The sequence below is a fragment of the Lagenorhynchus albirostris genome, chromosome 19 (genome assembly GCF_949774975.1).
Source record: "Lagenorhynchus albirostris chromosome 19, mLagAlb1.1, whole genome shotgun sequence".
In the NCBI taxonomy this organism is placed as follows: Eukaryota; Metazoa; Chordata; class Mammalia; order Artiodactyla; family Delphinidae; genus Lagenorhynchus; species Lagenorhynchus albirostris.
The window spans coordinates 11,008,542-11,024,995 of record NC_083113.1 but is presented as its reverse complement, the minus strand read 5'-3'; the positions used below and the strand labels follow the sequence as shown (position 1 = coordinate 11,024,995).

At 49.9% G+C, this 16,454-nt stretch overlaps 1 protein-coding gene across 2 annotated transcripts in view; it reads right to left on the bottom strand.

Annotated features, from left to right (window-relative positions):
- The window catches only part of ERCC1 (ERCC excision repair 1, endonuclease non-catalytic subunit), a 28,723-nt gene extending 13,450 nt beyond the window's left edge, over positions 1–15,273 (bottom strand). The window contains exons 1-4 of one of the 2 annotated variants that reach the window (XM_060131443.1): positions 14,946–15,273; positions 3,045–3,358; positions 2,440–2,552; positions 1,220–1,435 (exon numbers count right to left, since the gene is read on the bottom strand). In XM_060131443.1, the coding sequence (XP_059987426.1) occupies positions 1,220–1,435; positions 2,440–2,552; positions 3,045–3,192 (477 nt within the window). In that variant the 5' untranslated portion in view covers positions 3,193–3,358; positions 14,946–15,273. Of the gene's footprint in view, positions 1–1,219; positions 1,436–2,439; positions 2,553–3,044; positions 3,547–14,945 lie in introns of those variants that run through there. The other variant, XM_060131442.1, reaches the window with a different exon arrangement.
- Between the last annotated feature and the right edge of the window lie 1,181 nt (positions 15,274–16,454).

Genomic DNA, 16,454 nt, shown 5'->3' with positions numbered 1-16,454 from the left:
TATCAAAATCCACAGATGACGTAGTACAGTTGGCCCTCCGTGTCTGCGGGTTTTGTATCCATGGTTGCAGAAGGTTGACCGTATTTTCATTTCTCTTGCATATATACCTAGAGGTGGAACTGCACGGTCATAGGATAACTCTATGTTTAAATGTCTGAGGAACTGCCAGGCGGTTTTCCAAAGTGACTGCACCATTTTACATCCCCACCAGCAGTGTATGAGGGCTCCAACTCCTCCAACACTCTCCCCACCCTTGTTATTGTCTATCCTTTTGATTCTAGGGTATGACGTGGTATCTCATTGTGGTTTTGGTTTGCGTTTCCCTGATGGCTAAAAATTTTGAGCATATTTCATGTTCTTGAGTCCCATTATTATCTCTGTACACTGCTGCTCTCTCCTTCCAGAATGCCAGCCCCGTCAATGGCAGAGACTTTATCTGCAATCTCCAGAGCTTAGAACTGCACCAGGTAACCTCTGAAGATATTTATTGATTGTAAGTGGGTGAACCCCCATTTTAAAGGCTCAGAGGGGTTAAGTCACCCAAGATGATGCCCAAGATGACACAGCTACTGTGTGGCAGAGTGGGATTCAAACTTGGGCCTGTGTTCAACTGTTTTTGAATAAATGGACAAACCTGGGAACAGGAAATGTAGCTTCAGGAACACCATCATGCCCCCAACCGTAAGAGTTGGGGTGCTATGGACTCAATGTCTGTGTCTCCCCAAAATTCATAGGTTGAAATACTACCCCCCAATGTGATGATATTAGGAGGTGAAGGGAGGTGATTAGGTCATGAAGGTGCAGCCGTTATGAATGGGACTAGCACTCTTATAAAAGAGACCCCAGAGAGCTCCCTCACCCTTTCCTACGCTGTGAGGACACAGTGAGAAGATGGCTGTCTATGAACCAGGAAGCGGGTCCTCACTAGACACCGAATCTGCCAGCGCCTTGATCTTGGACTTCTCAGCCTCCAGAACTGTGAGAAATAAATGTTCGGTGTTCAGACCACCAGTCTATGGTACTTTTGTTACAGAAGCCTGAACAGACTAAGACATGGGGCATATTCAACCCACACACGCTAGTTGAATGGATGAATGGTGCTGTTGAGGGCATAATGGCTAGAACTCAGAACTCCTTCCTTGTCCACTAGAAAGCCCTCCCTATAACCATGTTTCCCACCAGAAACCCCAAAGCCCCACTTCTCCAGCCCCCTCCTCACCTGCCGGGGGCTCACAATGATGCTGTTGGATTTTGCTCCTGGTTTGGGGGCCTGGTTGGGGGTCTCTCCTGCCAGGGGTTCCGGCCCTATGGGGCGTGTGCCTCCAGGCCCTCCTGGAGGTCCTGAGATGGCGTACTCGGCGTAGGTCTGAGGAGCCGGCTGGGGGGAGGTCTCCACAGTGGGCAGGCTCCGTGTGGATTTGAATAAGGGCTTGGCCTGTGGGGAGAGGTGTGAGAGGGCGTACAAAATCTGAATCTAGCCACTTCTCCCCACCTCCTCGGCCTCTACCCTGGTCCCAACCACCATCTTCTCTCCCTTGGGCCACTGCAGTCACCTCCGCACCAGTTACCTGCCTCTGCCCTCACCTCCCACAGTCTGCTCCCCACACTGAGTCATATCATGTTCCTCTTCTGCTCAGAGCCCTTAGGTGGTTCCTACTCAGAGTAAAAGCCAAAGCTGTCACTTCAGTCCTCAAGCCTCGTAGAGATCTGCCCCTGCGCCCTTGCCTCAAGGACCTCACCTTCTAGGTCTTCCCCTGGCTTTCTCTACCCCAGCCCCACTGGCCTTCCTGCTGCCCTAAAACTTATCAGATTCTCTCTGACCTCAGGGCCTTTGCACTGGCTGTTCCCTTCCCCCCGATGTTGCATAGCTCGCTCACTCACTTCTTTCACATTTTGGCAAAGGCATCATCTCCTCCAAGAGGCCCTCCCTTGACTGTTCTATCTAAGGTAGCTCTTCTCCCCCATCACACCCTCTATCCTTAGCCTACTTTCTTTTTCTTCCTAGCACACAGGTGGCAGCCACTACTTATCACCAGACAATTGTGTTCCTGTAGGATTGAGATCTCTGTGTTGCCAGATGCTTTATTTACCAAAAGATGTCAGAAGTGCAGATTTCTTTAAAATTGCCAAACCTTCCAATTCTCAACTATCAGCAATAAATTCATTCCTTGCAGAACCAGGGTTCTGGCCACGTAAAACGTATCTCAGGACTACTTCCTGGCTGCCAGTTTGCAGCCGCTGCCTTAGCCCTCCTGACCATGACATTTTACTTTTTACAGGAAACTGATACTTGCAGAAGGCAAAAAGATTGTCTTCTCAAAGTGACCCAGGCCCCAACATTTCCTAACCCACACTGTGGTCCCACAGGCCCCTTCCTGTCCCCTTTCCTCCCAACCACCCCCCAAGCCTCCCAGCAGTCCCCGCATCTCCTAGTCCTACCCCGGGAGGAGGGACCTCATCCTCGTCCACTGGAATGAGGAATTTCTTCCTTGTGGGTGGGCCAACGGGCTTCTCCACTCTCTCTTCGTCCATCGCAAGGTCCTTCTGGGGGCCTGAAAATAAAGCCGTGAAGTCGGGCGCGAGCGAAGCATCGACAGTCCCCAGAAGGAACCCCCAGACACAGCCGTACCCCCCAAAAAATTCCAGGGGCTCCATCGCGTCCAGGTCCAGACACCCAGGGCCCCAGGTTCTATAAGGCCCCGCCCCATCGAGCCTCCACCTGCGGCTCGCCCCGCCCCTTACCGGGACACACTTTCCTTTCGCCACACCCTTCAGGGTCCCACCTTTCTATTCTCCCCGCCTTCACTGTTCCCCGCCTTCCGTTTGCCAGGCCAGACCACTGTCCCCAACCCTCCGTCCACCCCGCCCCCAAGGCTCGCACCAGGATGCCTTTCCCTCGCTCAAACCTTCCCTCGCTCCACCTTCTCAAACTCTCAGACATTGTAACGATTGATTGGCTTCTGCATCTGCCAATCGCCACCGGCGGTCTCAACCCCACGCCCCTCTCAACCCAGCCCCGCGGTCTCAGCGTCCCGAGAACTCACCTCCTCGCCCCCGGGCCGCGAAGGAAAGACAAGAGAGAGATCGAGGCGTCCCACCGCCGGCGCGGCCAGCGTAGCCCCAGGCTGGTCGCACTTCCGGCCTCTCTAGCCCTCCAGCCCGCTCCTGACGTTCCCCAAAGGCGTAGAGCATCGAGAGAGGCGGTTCCTCGCGCAGCTCTCTATGGTTCTGGAGGACTGCGGAGGTTTGGGTTTGGAGAGAGCTGCCCGCCTCTGGCCCTCAGCGTCTCCCGTTGCCGAGCAGTTTGATTTCAGTGCTCTTATTGAGCTCCTCTTGTGTGCCTGGGCTCTGGGCAGGGCTTAGTGGAGAAGGGATGGCGGGTAATCAAACTAGGTTCCTTCTCTCAGTACAGACTTGGGTTTGAATTCCGGCTCTGTCATTGACTTAACCTCAGTTTCCCCATTCACTCATTCTCTTATTCCACATACATTGCCCCAGATAACGATAGCCCCGCTCCGCCCTTCTGGAGCTCACAACGCATTGGGAGAGACAAACCCTTTCCCAAACAGTGACGATCCAGAGTGGACAGGGCTGGCTAGGAGACCCCAGAGGGCCCGGGAGGGGGGTGGGGCAGGGAACACCTAATCCAGCCCGAGGGCAAGGATAGAGCTTCTTAGAGAAAGGGACATCTGAGCAGAGACCTGGTTGATGAGTAAATATTAGTCATTTCCTGAAAGGATAGTATCACACTGTTCTAACTTGCAACTCTCTGATTACTAAGGAGAGAACATCTTTCTGTGAGTTTATTGGTCTTTAATAGTTTGTTTTCTGTGGGTTGCTTGCGCATATCCTTTGACCATTTTTTCAATGGTTGTATGCCTTTTTTTATTACTGTTAATGTGTCAGAGTACTTTATGGATTCCAATTCTAATTGTTAGTCAGTTACACATATTCCAAATATTTCCTGCTAGTTTGCACTTTATACTTTAACTTTATTTATTTATTTTTCTCACACAGAAGTTCTTAGTGTTTATTCACACCTATTTATCAATCTATCCTGACTTTTGGTGTGTTTAAGAGGCTTGCCATACCCCAAGGTCATATAGTTTATCACTTCTTTTAATACTTTTCCTAGTTTTGATTTTGTTTCTTTCATCCATATGAGACTTATTTTTGAAAATGTACTAAGGTAGGAATTTATGGTAGATATAGCTAATTGTCCAGATACCATTTATTTTAAAAGCCAGTCCTTGGAATTCCCTGGATGTCCAGTGGTTAGAACTCAGTGTTTTCACTGCTGGGGCCAGGGTTCCATCCCTGATCAGGGAAATAAGACCCCTCAAGTCATGCAGCTAGGAAAAAAAAAAAAAAGAAGCCAGTCCTTTCCCTGGTTTTGATATTCCACCTTTATCATATGCCAAATTCCCATGTTTACACAGGTCTATCTCTGACATTTCTATTATGTTTCATTGATCTCTGTATCTGTCCCTTGCCTCCATGCCAGTTTAATTATTTCATTTAGATATGTTTTGATATCACATGAGGCAAGTCCCCCACCTCTGTTCAGTTTCAAATCTGTCTTTACCATTCTTGTCCATTTTCTCTTCTAGATGGATTTTAGCAGCTGCTTTTCTAGTTCCCTGAAAAATCCTATTGCGATTGAGATTGGAATTGCACTGAATTGATGGATTAATTACAAGAAGATTGACATCTTTTTCATACCCATGAACATATTGTCTCTGTCTCTCCATTGATTTTGCCTTTTGTTAGGGACCTGCTGTAAAAGATTTTTTTCTAATTAATTTTTATTTATATAATTGGTTCATGGTATTAGTTTCCTAGGGCTGCTGTAAAGAAGTACCAAAAATTGAGTGGCTTAAACCACAGAAAGTTATTCTCACAGTTCTGGAGGCTAGAAGTCCAAATTCAAGGTATTGACAGAGCAATGCGCCCTCTGAACGCACTAGGGAAGGATCTGTTCCAGCCCCTTCTCTTAGCTTCTGGTAGCCTCAGGCATTCCTTGGCTTGTGGATGGCCATCTTCTCCCTGTGTGTCTTCACACTGTCTTTCCTCTGTGCATGTCCGTCTCTGTGTCCAAATTTCCCCATTTTACAAGGACGCCAGTCATATGGGATTAGGGACCACCATAATGACCTCATTTTAACTTGTCTCTGTAAAGACCTTATTTCAAAATAAAGTCACATTCTGAAGTAATGGGGGTTAGGACTCAACATATCTTGTGGGGGGACACGAGTCAACCCTTAACAATTTTCTGTTACTTCTTATAAACTTCTTCCTTCTGAATTCATTTTTACTTCTTGCTAGAGTACATTCTCTTCTAACTTTTTCAGAGAACATTCTGGATAGAACATTTCTGAGTCTTGCTCATCTGAAAATGTCTTTATTTGACCCTCACAAATGGAATCTCAAATTCTGGGTTCCTAGTTATCTTTCTTGCAAAGTTAGAAGACACTGGTGCTCCATCTGGGTCACTAATGGGAAGTCTACCATCTCCCTGATTCTCCTTCCTTCATAAGCACTCTCATCGCTGGGTGTAATTTTTCCCCAGGATCACTTACTAGCAGTGTGACCTGGTGCCAGCAACTCAGTTTCTCTGGGTGCGTCAGTTTGCTCATCTCTAAAATGGGGATAACAATAGCATAACTATTAGGAAGATGAAATCAGTTACGTGTCAAGTCCCTACATCTTTACTTGGCATGCAGTAGGTGAAATATTCAGGTTTGTCATAAAAATAAAATAGTCCTTGACTAAGTCCTGGGCAAGCAGAGGCTGAAGCCGTTGTGGCCACCGCTGTAGCACAGTGCCCAGAAACAAGAAGGGGCTACGGAACCATATGTTGCATGAATGAACAAAGAACAGAAGCAGAATCCGGCAGCAAGCGACTTCACCACTGGGAGCCTCAGTTTTCCCATCTGTAACTGCTGAGCTTGTGAGAATTCCATAAGACCATGGAGCCCCGTCTTGAAATCCATGGTTCACTCATTCCTTGAATAACTACATATTGAGCACCCACGGTGTGGCAGGCACTGGGGACACAGCTGGCAGCAAATTGGACCAGGTCCCTGCCCTGTGGTGCTGATAGTCTCATGGGAGGCAGACCATAAGAAAGAAACCCACAAATAAGAGTTCCAGACAGTCATACATGCTCTGGAGATGCTAAAAAACAGTGACGTGAAGTAGATTATGGGGGAGGGGGCCACACGATCACAGGAAGAGGGTCTCTATAAATAAAAAATACATATATTACCATCAACTATATACCCATCAAAGCAGATAGATAGCTTACTATGAGCTAAATCCTCACAGTAACCCTCCCCTTAGGTATCAATAGTTCATTTGACAGATGAAGGAACTGAGGCCCCAGTGACATAGAGAAGGACGATGAAAATGTGTCTCTGAATCCAAGGGCAGAGAGAGCTTCTAGAAGGAAGCCAGTCTGGGTGGGACTCAGTTTCTCCCGTTGGGGAATGGGAATTACCAAATAAACCTGCAAAGCGTGCCTTTTCCGCCAGGGGGCGATGGCGCCCCACAAGAGGATTTGGGGTGTAGAGGCGCCGCGGACCGCTGCGCCAGAACCCACCCCGGGGCAAGACCCGTGAGAAGGCGGCGGGCTGCCCTTTCGTTTCTCCCGACTCGTTTCACTATCGCAGAAATGCGGCAAAGGGCCCGCTGAGCGCGGTTCAGGTAACTCTGAGTCTATTTACGTTAGTTAAGGGGGAGAAAAGTTGTCCTTGGTTCTGTAATATATTATATTTCCAAGTTTGATTCCTACACTCTTCCCAAATTTAACTTTCAGATTCCGGATTCGCATCTTTCCGGCTCCCAGAGTTGCGAGTTCGAGTCTAACAGCTGTCCGTACTCTTATTTCCCCGTCCTTCTTCCAAACGCTCCAAGTTCAAATTCCAGTCCCAACCGAAGCTCCCGGGCGACTCCTCGAGTTCAGACCTTGCTCCACTCCCAAACCTTCCCCTAATCCCAACTTCGAGTTTCCTCTGCGCCTCCGAAGGATTGGGGTGGGGATGGAGAATATGGGCACACTTCGCCCCTAATTCCACCCGAGTGACTCTGGGCGGGGGGCATATTGCCGCCGGACCGAAGGCTCTGTTAGCGGGGGCGCGGCCGAGGGGCGCAGTGACCCGGCCGACGTCCGCACCCGCCTCTAAACTTAGCCGCGGTGACGCGCGGCCCGGCGATCGCGGCGGGTCCAGGGGACGCAGGGGCGCCCGAGCGGAGGGGGAACGGCTCTGCTCCGCGAGCCTCTATTTATAGCGCCTGGAGCCCGAAATAGCGCGAAGCCTAGCGGCCGGGATGACGCGGGAGCCGCAGGGGGCTGACTCACCCGGCCCCAAGCGGCGGCCCCCGGATGGGGGACAGTGGAGGCGCTGGACCCGACCCCGCCCCATCCCGGGCACCTCTTATGCTGGGACGTCCCAAGTTTCCACGGGGCACTGTGGATGGATATGCAGCAAAAGGAGGGTCTGCAGCATGAGAGACTGAGGTTAGATCAGAGGTGGGACTTCCCTAAAAAGAGCCCAGAATTGAGGAACTAACTTTACACAAGAAGAGGGGTTGGGGGACTTCCCTGGTGGTCCAGTGGCTAAGACTCTGCGCTCCCAATGCAGGGGTCCCGGGTTTGATCCCTGGTCAGGGAACTAGATCCCACATGCCGCAACTAAGAGTTCTCATGCTGCAAAGAAGATTCCAGCGTGTCGCAACTAAGACCCGGTGCGGCCAAATAAATAAATATTAAAAAGATGAACCAGATATACACACGTATTTCTCACCAGCAACAGGACTGAGGCATCTTGGGGGCAGAGAAATGGACACAACCGGCCAACCATCAGGCCACAGCTGTCCCCCTCTCCACTTGCCATGGCTCCTTGCATGCTGTTCCCACTCCCTAGAATGCCTTTCCCTGCCTCCCCAGTCTTAAGAACTCATGCTCCTCAGGGACCTGGTGCTAAAGGCAATGCCTCACAAATGAAAACTCCGTGACCCATTGGACTGCGAACCCCATGAGGGCAGGGCCAGGCCCTTCTCATTCATCACCATGTCCCCAGCACTGCCCAGCACAAGATAGGGCTCTGGAGAAGTTAACTGCATGAATAAGAAGTGTTGGTAATAAAATAAAATGACGTTTCCCAAACTATAATAGCAAATGTTTATTGTATGCTACATGCCAGGTGTGAGTCAGGGAGTTATCTCCTATGGGTCTCACTACAATCTTAGGAAGGAGGTACTTTTATTATTTTCGTCATCACCAACCCCATGTTAGAGATGACGAAACTGAGACTCAGAGAATACCTTGCTTGTAGTCAGAGCTGTCTCTTGAACCAGGTCCCATGGCCCCAGAGGTGTTCAGTTCCCCAGATACTGTCTCTAGGCCCTATAGAACCCAAAGGTAAGGAGTGATTCTTAAAGTGCAGTCCACAGAACCTTGGGGGGTTCCCCAGCACTCTTTCAAGAGGTCCCCAAGGTCAAAATGATTATCATAATAATACTAAGACACCTCCCTTTTTTCACTCTCACTCTCTCCTGAGTGTTCGATGCAACCTGCAACATATCACAACAGACTGAGCACCCAAGCAGAGGTGAAGACCCAGTTATTTTCTGTTGAACCAAACATTAAAGTGGGGGACTTCCCTGGTGGCACAGTGGTTAAGAATCCGCTTGCCAATGCAGGGGACATGGGTTCGTTCGAGCCCTGGTCCGGGAAGATCCCACATGCCAGGCAGCAACTAAGCCCATGTAGCACAACTACTGAGCCCACGTGCCACAACTACTGAAGCCCGCGCACCTAGAGCCTGTGCACCACAACAAGAGAAGCCACTGCAATGAGAAGCCCGCGCACCACAACAAAGAGTAGCCCCCACTCACTGCAACTAGAGAAAGCTTGCACACAGCAACAAAGACCCAACGCAGGCAAAAAATAAATTAATTTTTAAAAAAACCTATAATGAGATACTACTTCACATCCGTTAGGATGGCTAAAGTTTAAAAAAATTAATTAAATAAAATCTTTTCTAAAAGTAAATAATTAAAAGAAAATATTCTGTTGAGGGACTTTCCTGGCAGTCCAGTGGTTAGGACTCTGCACTTCCACTGCAGGGGGCATGGGTTCGATCCCTGGTCGGGAACTAAGATCCCACATGCCGGGCAGCATGGCCAAAAACATACAAAAAGTTTGTCAATTCTCCTAGTTTTCCTTTGAAATGATCCAAATGTTAGTTTTATGTCTTGCCTTCCCATCTTTACATCTCATTTTTCTTGTCTTATAGCATTTGCAAAGACTTTCAGGACAACGTCAAATGGCAAAGTTGATCAATTCTCACATACTCCATATCACAGCCTTCTGAGATCTTATTTTGTTATCCCTATTTTATAGAAAGAGAAACTGGTTAGTTTCTATTTTATAGAAGGAGAAACTAAACAAGGTTAGTCTCTTGACCAAGGCCACAAAGCAAGGAAGCAAACAAACCAGGACTCCAACAAAAGCTTGTGTTTTCAACCACTGCCTTAAGAGAAAAATTCAATAGTCACCCTGTATTTCTTTAACAGGCAAAATACCCTGTGAGTTTCCACAGTGACCCCTGGATCTGGAATGAGGTCCTGGAGACCTGAGTTCTGGTTCTGGCTCTGCCTTCTTTCTGAGCCTGTTTCCTGCTGTGAGACAGAAGCTGAAAGCCGCAGAAACTCTGTCTTCAGGGTGGAAGGAGACAGGCCCCTAAACAGACTGTATTTGTTTCCTGTGGCTGCCTAACAAATTACCACAAACTTCGTGGTTTAAAAAAAAAAGAGAAATGTATTCCCTCACAGCTCTGGAGGCCAGAAATCCTAAAGCAAGGTATCAGCAGGGCCACACTCCCTCTGAATTTTCTCAGGGCAGATTCTTCCTTGCCTTTTCCAGCCTCTGGTGGCCCCAGGTGTTCCTGGGTGGCCCCATCACTCTCATCTCTCCCTCCAACTTCACATGGCCATCTCTTCTATCTGTGTCCAATCTCCCTCTGCCTTTCTCTTGTAAGGACACTTGCCATTGGGTTTAGGGCCCACTTGGATAATCCAGGGTGGTATCATCTCGAGATCCTAACCTTAATTATACCCGCAGAGACTCTTTTTCCAAATAAGTTCCCATGACAGGTCTCAGGTGGACTTACCTTGGGTGGGGGGAAGGGCACACCATTCAACCCACTACACAGATCAAAACAGAAAAATGAGAACAGGACAATACGTGGCAGAGTTTAGACTGGGAGGTGTCCAAAGCTTTGTGATTTCACACACCCGTTCCAGTGGAGAATGTTGAAGCATTTGCCCTTGAGAGCCCAGAGTGGTCTGTGCGTCCTACCTGTGGCGGTTAGAAGTCCCGTGTGTCCCCCATGTTCTGGACATCTTCCACAAGGATGGGAAGGCTTTTTTTTTTTTTTTTTTTTTTCCGGTACGCGAGCCTCTCACCACTGTGGCCTCTCCCGTTGCGGAGCACAGGCTCCAGACGCGCAGGCTCAGCGGCCGTGGCTCAGGGGCCCAGCCGCTCCGCGGCACGTGGGATCTTCCTGAACTGGGGCACGAACCCGTGTCCCCTGCATCGTCAGGCGGACTCTCAACCACTGCGCCACCAGGGAAGCCCAGGATGGGAGGTCTTTAAGGGAGTTTTTCATTCTTCGACTGTTAATGTGGAGTCGAGAGATTTTCTCTTTCACAAAATGCCAAATAATAATAAAAATCAACACCCATACAGCACTTAATATGTGCCCTGTTCTAAGTGTTTAAATATCTATTAACTCGGGCTTCCCTGGTGGCGGAGTGGTTGAGAGTCCGCTTGCCGATGCAGGGGACACGGGTTCGTGCCCCAGTCTGGGAAGATCCCACATGCCGCGGAGCAGCTGGGCCCCTGAGCCATGGCCGCTGAGCCTGCACGTCCGGAGCCTGTGCTCCGCAACGGGAGAGGCCACAACAGTGAGAGGCCCGCATACCGCAAAAAAAAAAAAAAAAAAAAAAAATCTATTAACTCCTTTAATCCTCACAAAAAACCCTCTGATGTCTTGCTGGTGATTCTCCTTTCATAGCGGAATAAACTGAGGTGCAGAGAGGCTGGAGTGGCAGTTTGGAAGTTCCAGAGCTTGAACCCCACAGTCTGGCTTCAGAGTCTAGGATCTTGACCTTAAGCCATGCTGTCACCTGGAGGTACACTGTCCCATGTTAAAGCTGGACTTTGAGGAAGCCATACTCCCAGATCCGTGGCCAGGCACCGTCTACTGCTGTGATGTCCAATATGGCAGCCACTTGGCTACACGTGGCTTTTAAGCATTTGAAACATGGCTGGTCCAAAATGAGATGTGTCATGAGTGTAAAATCCACACCAGATTTCATAGACTTAACGTGATTAAAAAGAATGTAACTATCTCATTTAAAAAACTGCTGAGGGACTTCCCTGGTGGAGCAGTGGTTAAGAATCTGCCTGCCAACGCAGGGGACATGGGTTCGAGCCCTGGTCCGGGAAGATCGCACATGCCGCGGAGTAACTAAGCCCGTGCGCCACAACTACTGAGCCTGCGCTCTACAGCCCACGAGCCACAACTACTGAAGCCCACGTGCCGAGAGCCCGTGCTCCGCAACAAGAGAAGCCACCGCAATAAGAAGCCCGCGCACCACAACGAAGACCCAACGCAGCCATAAATAAATAAATTTATAAAGAAAAAAAACGGCTGACATTGACTACGTATGAAATAATATCTTGCATCTATAAATAAATAAATTTATAAAGAAAAAAACTGCTGACATTGAGTATGTATGAAATAATATTTTGCATCTATCTGGTTAAATAAAATACAGGAACAAATTATTTTCACCTGTTTCTTTTGGCTTTTTTTTTAGTGTGGCTACTAGGGCATTTAAGCTTGAATATGTGGCTAGTGTCCTATTTCTTGTGGACAGTGCTGGCCCATGGAATTTGCTGTCTCTCCATCTGGGAGGACATCAGATGCTGGAGCGCCATGTGTTCCGGGGCCGCTGAGCCTCGGGATTTCTTGGGATGTTCTGGAACAATCCATGTCAGAAGCATATTCAAACAGAGCAACTGATGCTCATGTCAAAAATGTGGCCTTAAAGAACACTCTCAAATCCCTGCCTCCACCAGACCCAGGTGAGGAAGCTACTTAACCAAGAGAGACTACAGTGCCAGGCAGTACTTTGTGGCCACTTGGTATATGGAGTATATTTTTTATTCATAAATTATATACATGTGTGCCTCTACTGAGAGTGTTATAAAATAAAAACTTCCAAAACAGAGATAAAGTACTCATGGGTGAGCCAGGCTGCGTGAGATCACAAGTTCAAATCCTGACTCTGTCCCCTCCCTAGCTGTGATTCCTTCCAGGAGTCCCAGTTTCTTCATCCAGAAACTGGAAGTGTTTGTCCCTGTGCCCTGAGGGCTGTTGGGGGAACTCAGTGAGACCCTGCGTGCAAAGGGCCCGACATGTGGTCAGGCAGAGAATGAGCTACAACAGTGACCAGGTTTCTTGAGAGGCGGGGGCCCTGCTTAGGTCGGAGGGAGTCACGCCAGGTTTCTCAGCGGAGGGGATAGCTATGTTGTAACTCAAAGCATGGAAAAACAGTCACTAGGTGGAGAAGGATGGGAAAGGTATTTGCGCAGAGGGAGCCGAATGTTCATGTCGGGAGGCATGAACAATGCATTTGGGGAAAGGCAAGCTGTTTGAGTATTGTTAGAGGGCAGAGTGAATGTGTGCTGGGGAAAGGGGTGGGGGGCAAGAGATGGGGTTGAAGAAAGCAACAGGCCACGGAAGGCCTCGTAGGTCACAGGACTAGAGCACTGGGGAATCGTAGCAGGCTCTGAGCAGGGGAGAGACCTGACAGGAGTAGGTTTGTGGTTTAGCAAAATCCTTCTAGATGGGAAGGGGCAGAACTGGGGCAGGAAACCAGAGATGAGTATAGACATGAAGGATGAAGTGGGGAAAAGGGACCAAATAGACAACTGGACCAGAGTAAGGAGGGGGAGGAAGGAGAATATATAAAATCTTTGAAAGATAGAATGGAGATGAGTGATGGGTTATGGGAGGTAAGGGGAGGAAGGTACCAGGAGGAGGCCTAGAACTCTGGCCCAGGAGACAGGGTCTATGTGGGACTACGCCTGAGCTGGGGACCTGGGAGAAGGAGGCACAGGTGTAGGAGGAAGCTGTTGAGGTCAGGGTGAAAGTCTGTGGGACAACCGGAGGAAGGCATTCAAGAGGCTTCTAGACACATGGGTCTGGAGCACAGAAGAGACGGTGAAGCAGAGGCTGGGAGGCCGACAGAGCTCAGACAGGGCTGAAATCCTGACAGTGGGAGAAAGTGGAAGGTGCAGTAGGGTAACTTCACCATCAGCCAGTGATGACAGCAGAAAGTGGTCCTGCCCGGGACAGTAGCCTTGGTATCAGGTTCTCATCCTGGTCTGTACCTGGGGACAGGAAGATGAGCAGACCCAAAGTCCCCACAGGAGTGCCTGCCCAGTGGCGGGTAGAGGGCACAGATGTATACAAGCAGTACATGCCTCCCTGGGGGCAGTGTGTAATGAATGGGTACTTCAGGGGGTACAGTGATCCATTCCCAAGGACTAGGGGCAGTGGAAAGTGTCAGGACCAGTTCCTGGTGGGGGGGGCATAGAGAGGGAAAGCGAATTAACTGGGAGTCTCTCAGTTTCAAATGCAAACTAGTTTAAGGAAATGTATTGGTTCACATGATCAGAAGGTTGAGTACACCAGCTTCAGTTACAGCTTGATCCAGGAGCTCAAATGATGATATGAAGTCACTGTCCCATCTCTGGGTTTCATATTTCTCTGATTTTTTTTCCTCAGAAAGACTTTCCTTGAGGTAGCAAAGATAGCCCTAGCAGCTTTACGCTCACATCTTATCCTCTTAGCCACCCCAAAGGGAAGAAAGTGCTCCTAGCCAATGGTCCCATCATTCGTTGTCCTAAATGGGTCACATGCTCACCTCTGAACCAATCACTGTCATCAACGGACAGCCCAACTGGAATACTATGATTGGCTGGGCCTAGGACACGTGCGATTCCCTGGAAACGGAGGATGGAGTGAGCCCCAAGACAGCCAGATGAACTGAAATTGAGAAAGGGGTGGTTTCCCAAAGAACAAGAAGAAGGCCGGCAAAACTGTAGATGCCCATGTGGCTGGGAGGAAAGGAAGGTTGGTAAACAGATTTTCTCATACGTTAATGGGGCGTGGGAATAGTACCTCACCTCTAAGGATTAGGGTGAGGATTCCATGAATTAACGCAGGTGAGACATTTAGTAGACTGCTAGGTAAACAGTAGGTGCTGGATAAAAGGTAGCTATTATTTAAAAACTAGTAGTCAGTATTACTACTACTGATGATGAGTGGCTATGCTGGGAGAAATGAGCTCCCAGGCTCAGGAGGAGACCAAACTGGAACTGAACAATTTACGCAGTGAAAGCTCATGTAATCTACACTGTACAAGCTCAGTCCCCAACTGGTTCTTCTCCAGGCTTCTGTCTCCAGGTCTATGAAATGGGATGAGTGAGGGGACTGCATGAAACCAGAAGGTCACTTTAGAATGTCACCTCCTCAGAAAAAGGCCTTCCCTGACTACTCTTACCAAAGTATCCCCTTTATTATAATCTATCCTCCCACTTAATTTCCCTTACAGTGCTTACCCACAATCTGAAATCACCTTATTTATTTACTGTTTGTCTCCCCCATTAGAACGTCAGCCCACGAGGGCAAGGATCTCTCTTCTGCCTTGTTCACTGCTGTGTTCCCAGCACCCAGCAAGCCCTTGATAAATACTTGTTGAATGACTAGATAAATACTGCTTATAAAAACAGAGTGCCTAGTTTCCTGATAGGTACTGGGTTCTCCATTAAGGGAAGTGTCCAAGCTGAAACTGAAAGAGCGTACCTTGCAATTCATGATGCAATCCAGTTCCTCTCCAGGCCTCAGTTTCCTCATTTATAAAATGGGTGTGTGGCGGAGGTTGGGGGTCTGGGGGTGTGTGAAGTCTTGGCCCAGCCCCTGCCTATCCCCACAGGAGCCACCAGAGGGCGCAGCGCCTCTGCCCAAAAGTCGGCGCTCAGCCGCTTGAGCCCGGTTGGATGCAGCCCGGTTGGATGCAGCCCGGTTGGATGCGTCCCGATAGTCCTGGAATATTCTGAGCCGCGCTGGCTTCCAAGCGTCCAGGAACCCAAGTGTTCGTGCGGATGGGGGCGGTGGGGTGTCCGCGCTCCTCGAAGTGGGGCGGTTGGGCGGGAGGTGACTCAGGCGCGCGGCCTCGGCCCCCAGTTCTCGCGAGGGAGCGCGCACGGCCTCTGGAACTCGCGCGGCGCCGCGTCCATTTTTACCCGAGCGCCGCTAAAAATAGTCCTCGCGCTAGGAGCTGAGCCCGAAATAGCGGCCTCCAGATAAGGCAGTACGACTCAGCGCTTCCGGGGAGCGGAAGGGGGAGGCAGCGTGGGGCGGGGGGGCTGGGGGTGGGCCTGGGCTCGACTGGGCCTCGCCGCGCAGCCCCGGCCGGACGATCGGCCCCCGTCGTCGCCGCATTGACCCCAACCTGTCACCAGCCTCGAATCAGCACCCCCAATCCTCCATCCCCCCGATCCCCTGTCTCCTGGTACCCCGCATCCTCTGCTTCCCCTCCATTCTTCATCCCTGACCATTATCTACCTCCCCCTTCCCTATCCTAATCTTCACTCCTAGCCCTGCCGCCCCCTCCCCGAGTCCTCAACCTACTCTCCCCGAAGTCCTGTCCCTATTCTCCCTCCCCAGCCACAGCACGAATCTTGCGCCTCTCTGAATCCGCCCCCCCCTTCCAGTTCTCAGCTCCACTTCTATGGGGGGGGAGGATGGGGAGGTCACAGGAAGTCACACCAGACCAGCAAGCAGAGGGCTGGGGATGAGGCTCTGACTTCTTGCTTAGTTTCTACAGTGGATTGAGTGGGCTTAGTTCTGGGTCTTAGCCAGTTTCAGGGCTCATACTGTGCCCAGGATCAGGGATTCAGGCCTGGGCCAGGGTTGGGGCTCAGACTGGGGTCACGCAGGTCTATCACCAAGGTTGGGGTCACCAGAGTCAGGGCTCAGCCTGGCACCCACTGTTTAGTTCAACAAACCCAATTCTACTATGATTCTTCCCTCTCTTGCAAGTCAGTGATGGGACACGACAGCTCCAGGCAGTGGGAACAGCCAGGAACCCTGCTCCCTCTGGGCCTGCTCCCTCTTGCACTTGGATCTTCTGGGCACCTTCCCACTCTGATATCCTGTGACTGTTTCAGTGCCCACTCCAAGTATCAGCCTCAAGGGTCTTATACCGCATTTACCTGAGATTCAAAGTCTGCATCCTTCTAGTCTCTGAAATATCACAGGACAGAAACTGCCCTGACCTGTGTGAACCCAGGGAGCACAGTGTAGTAGACA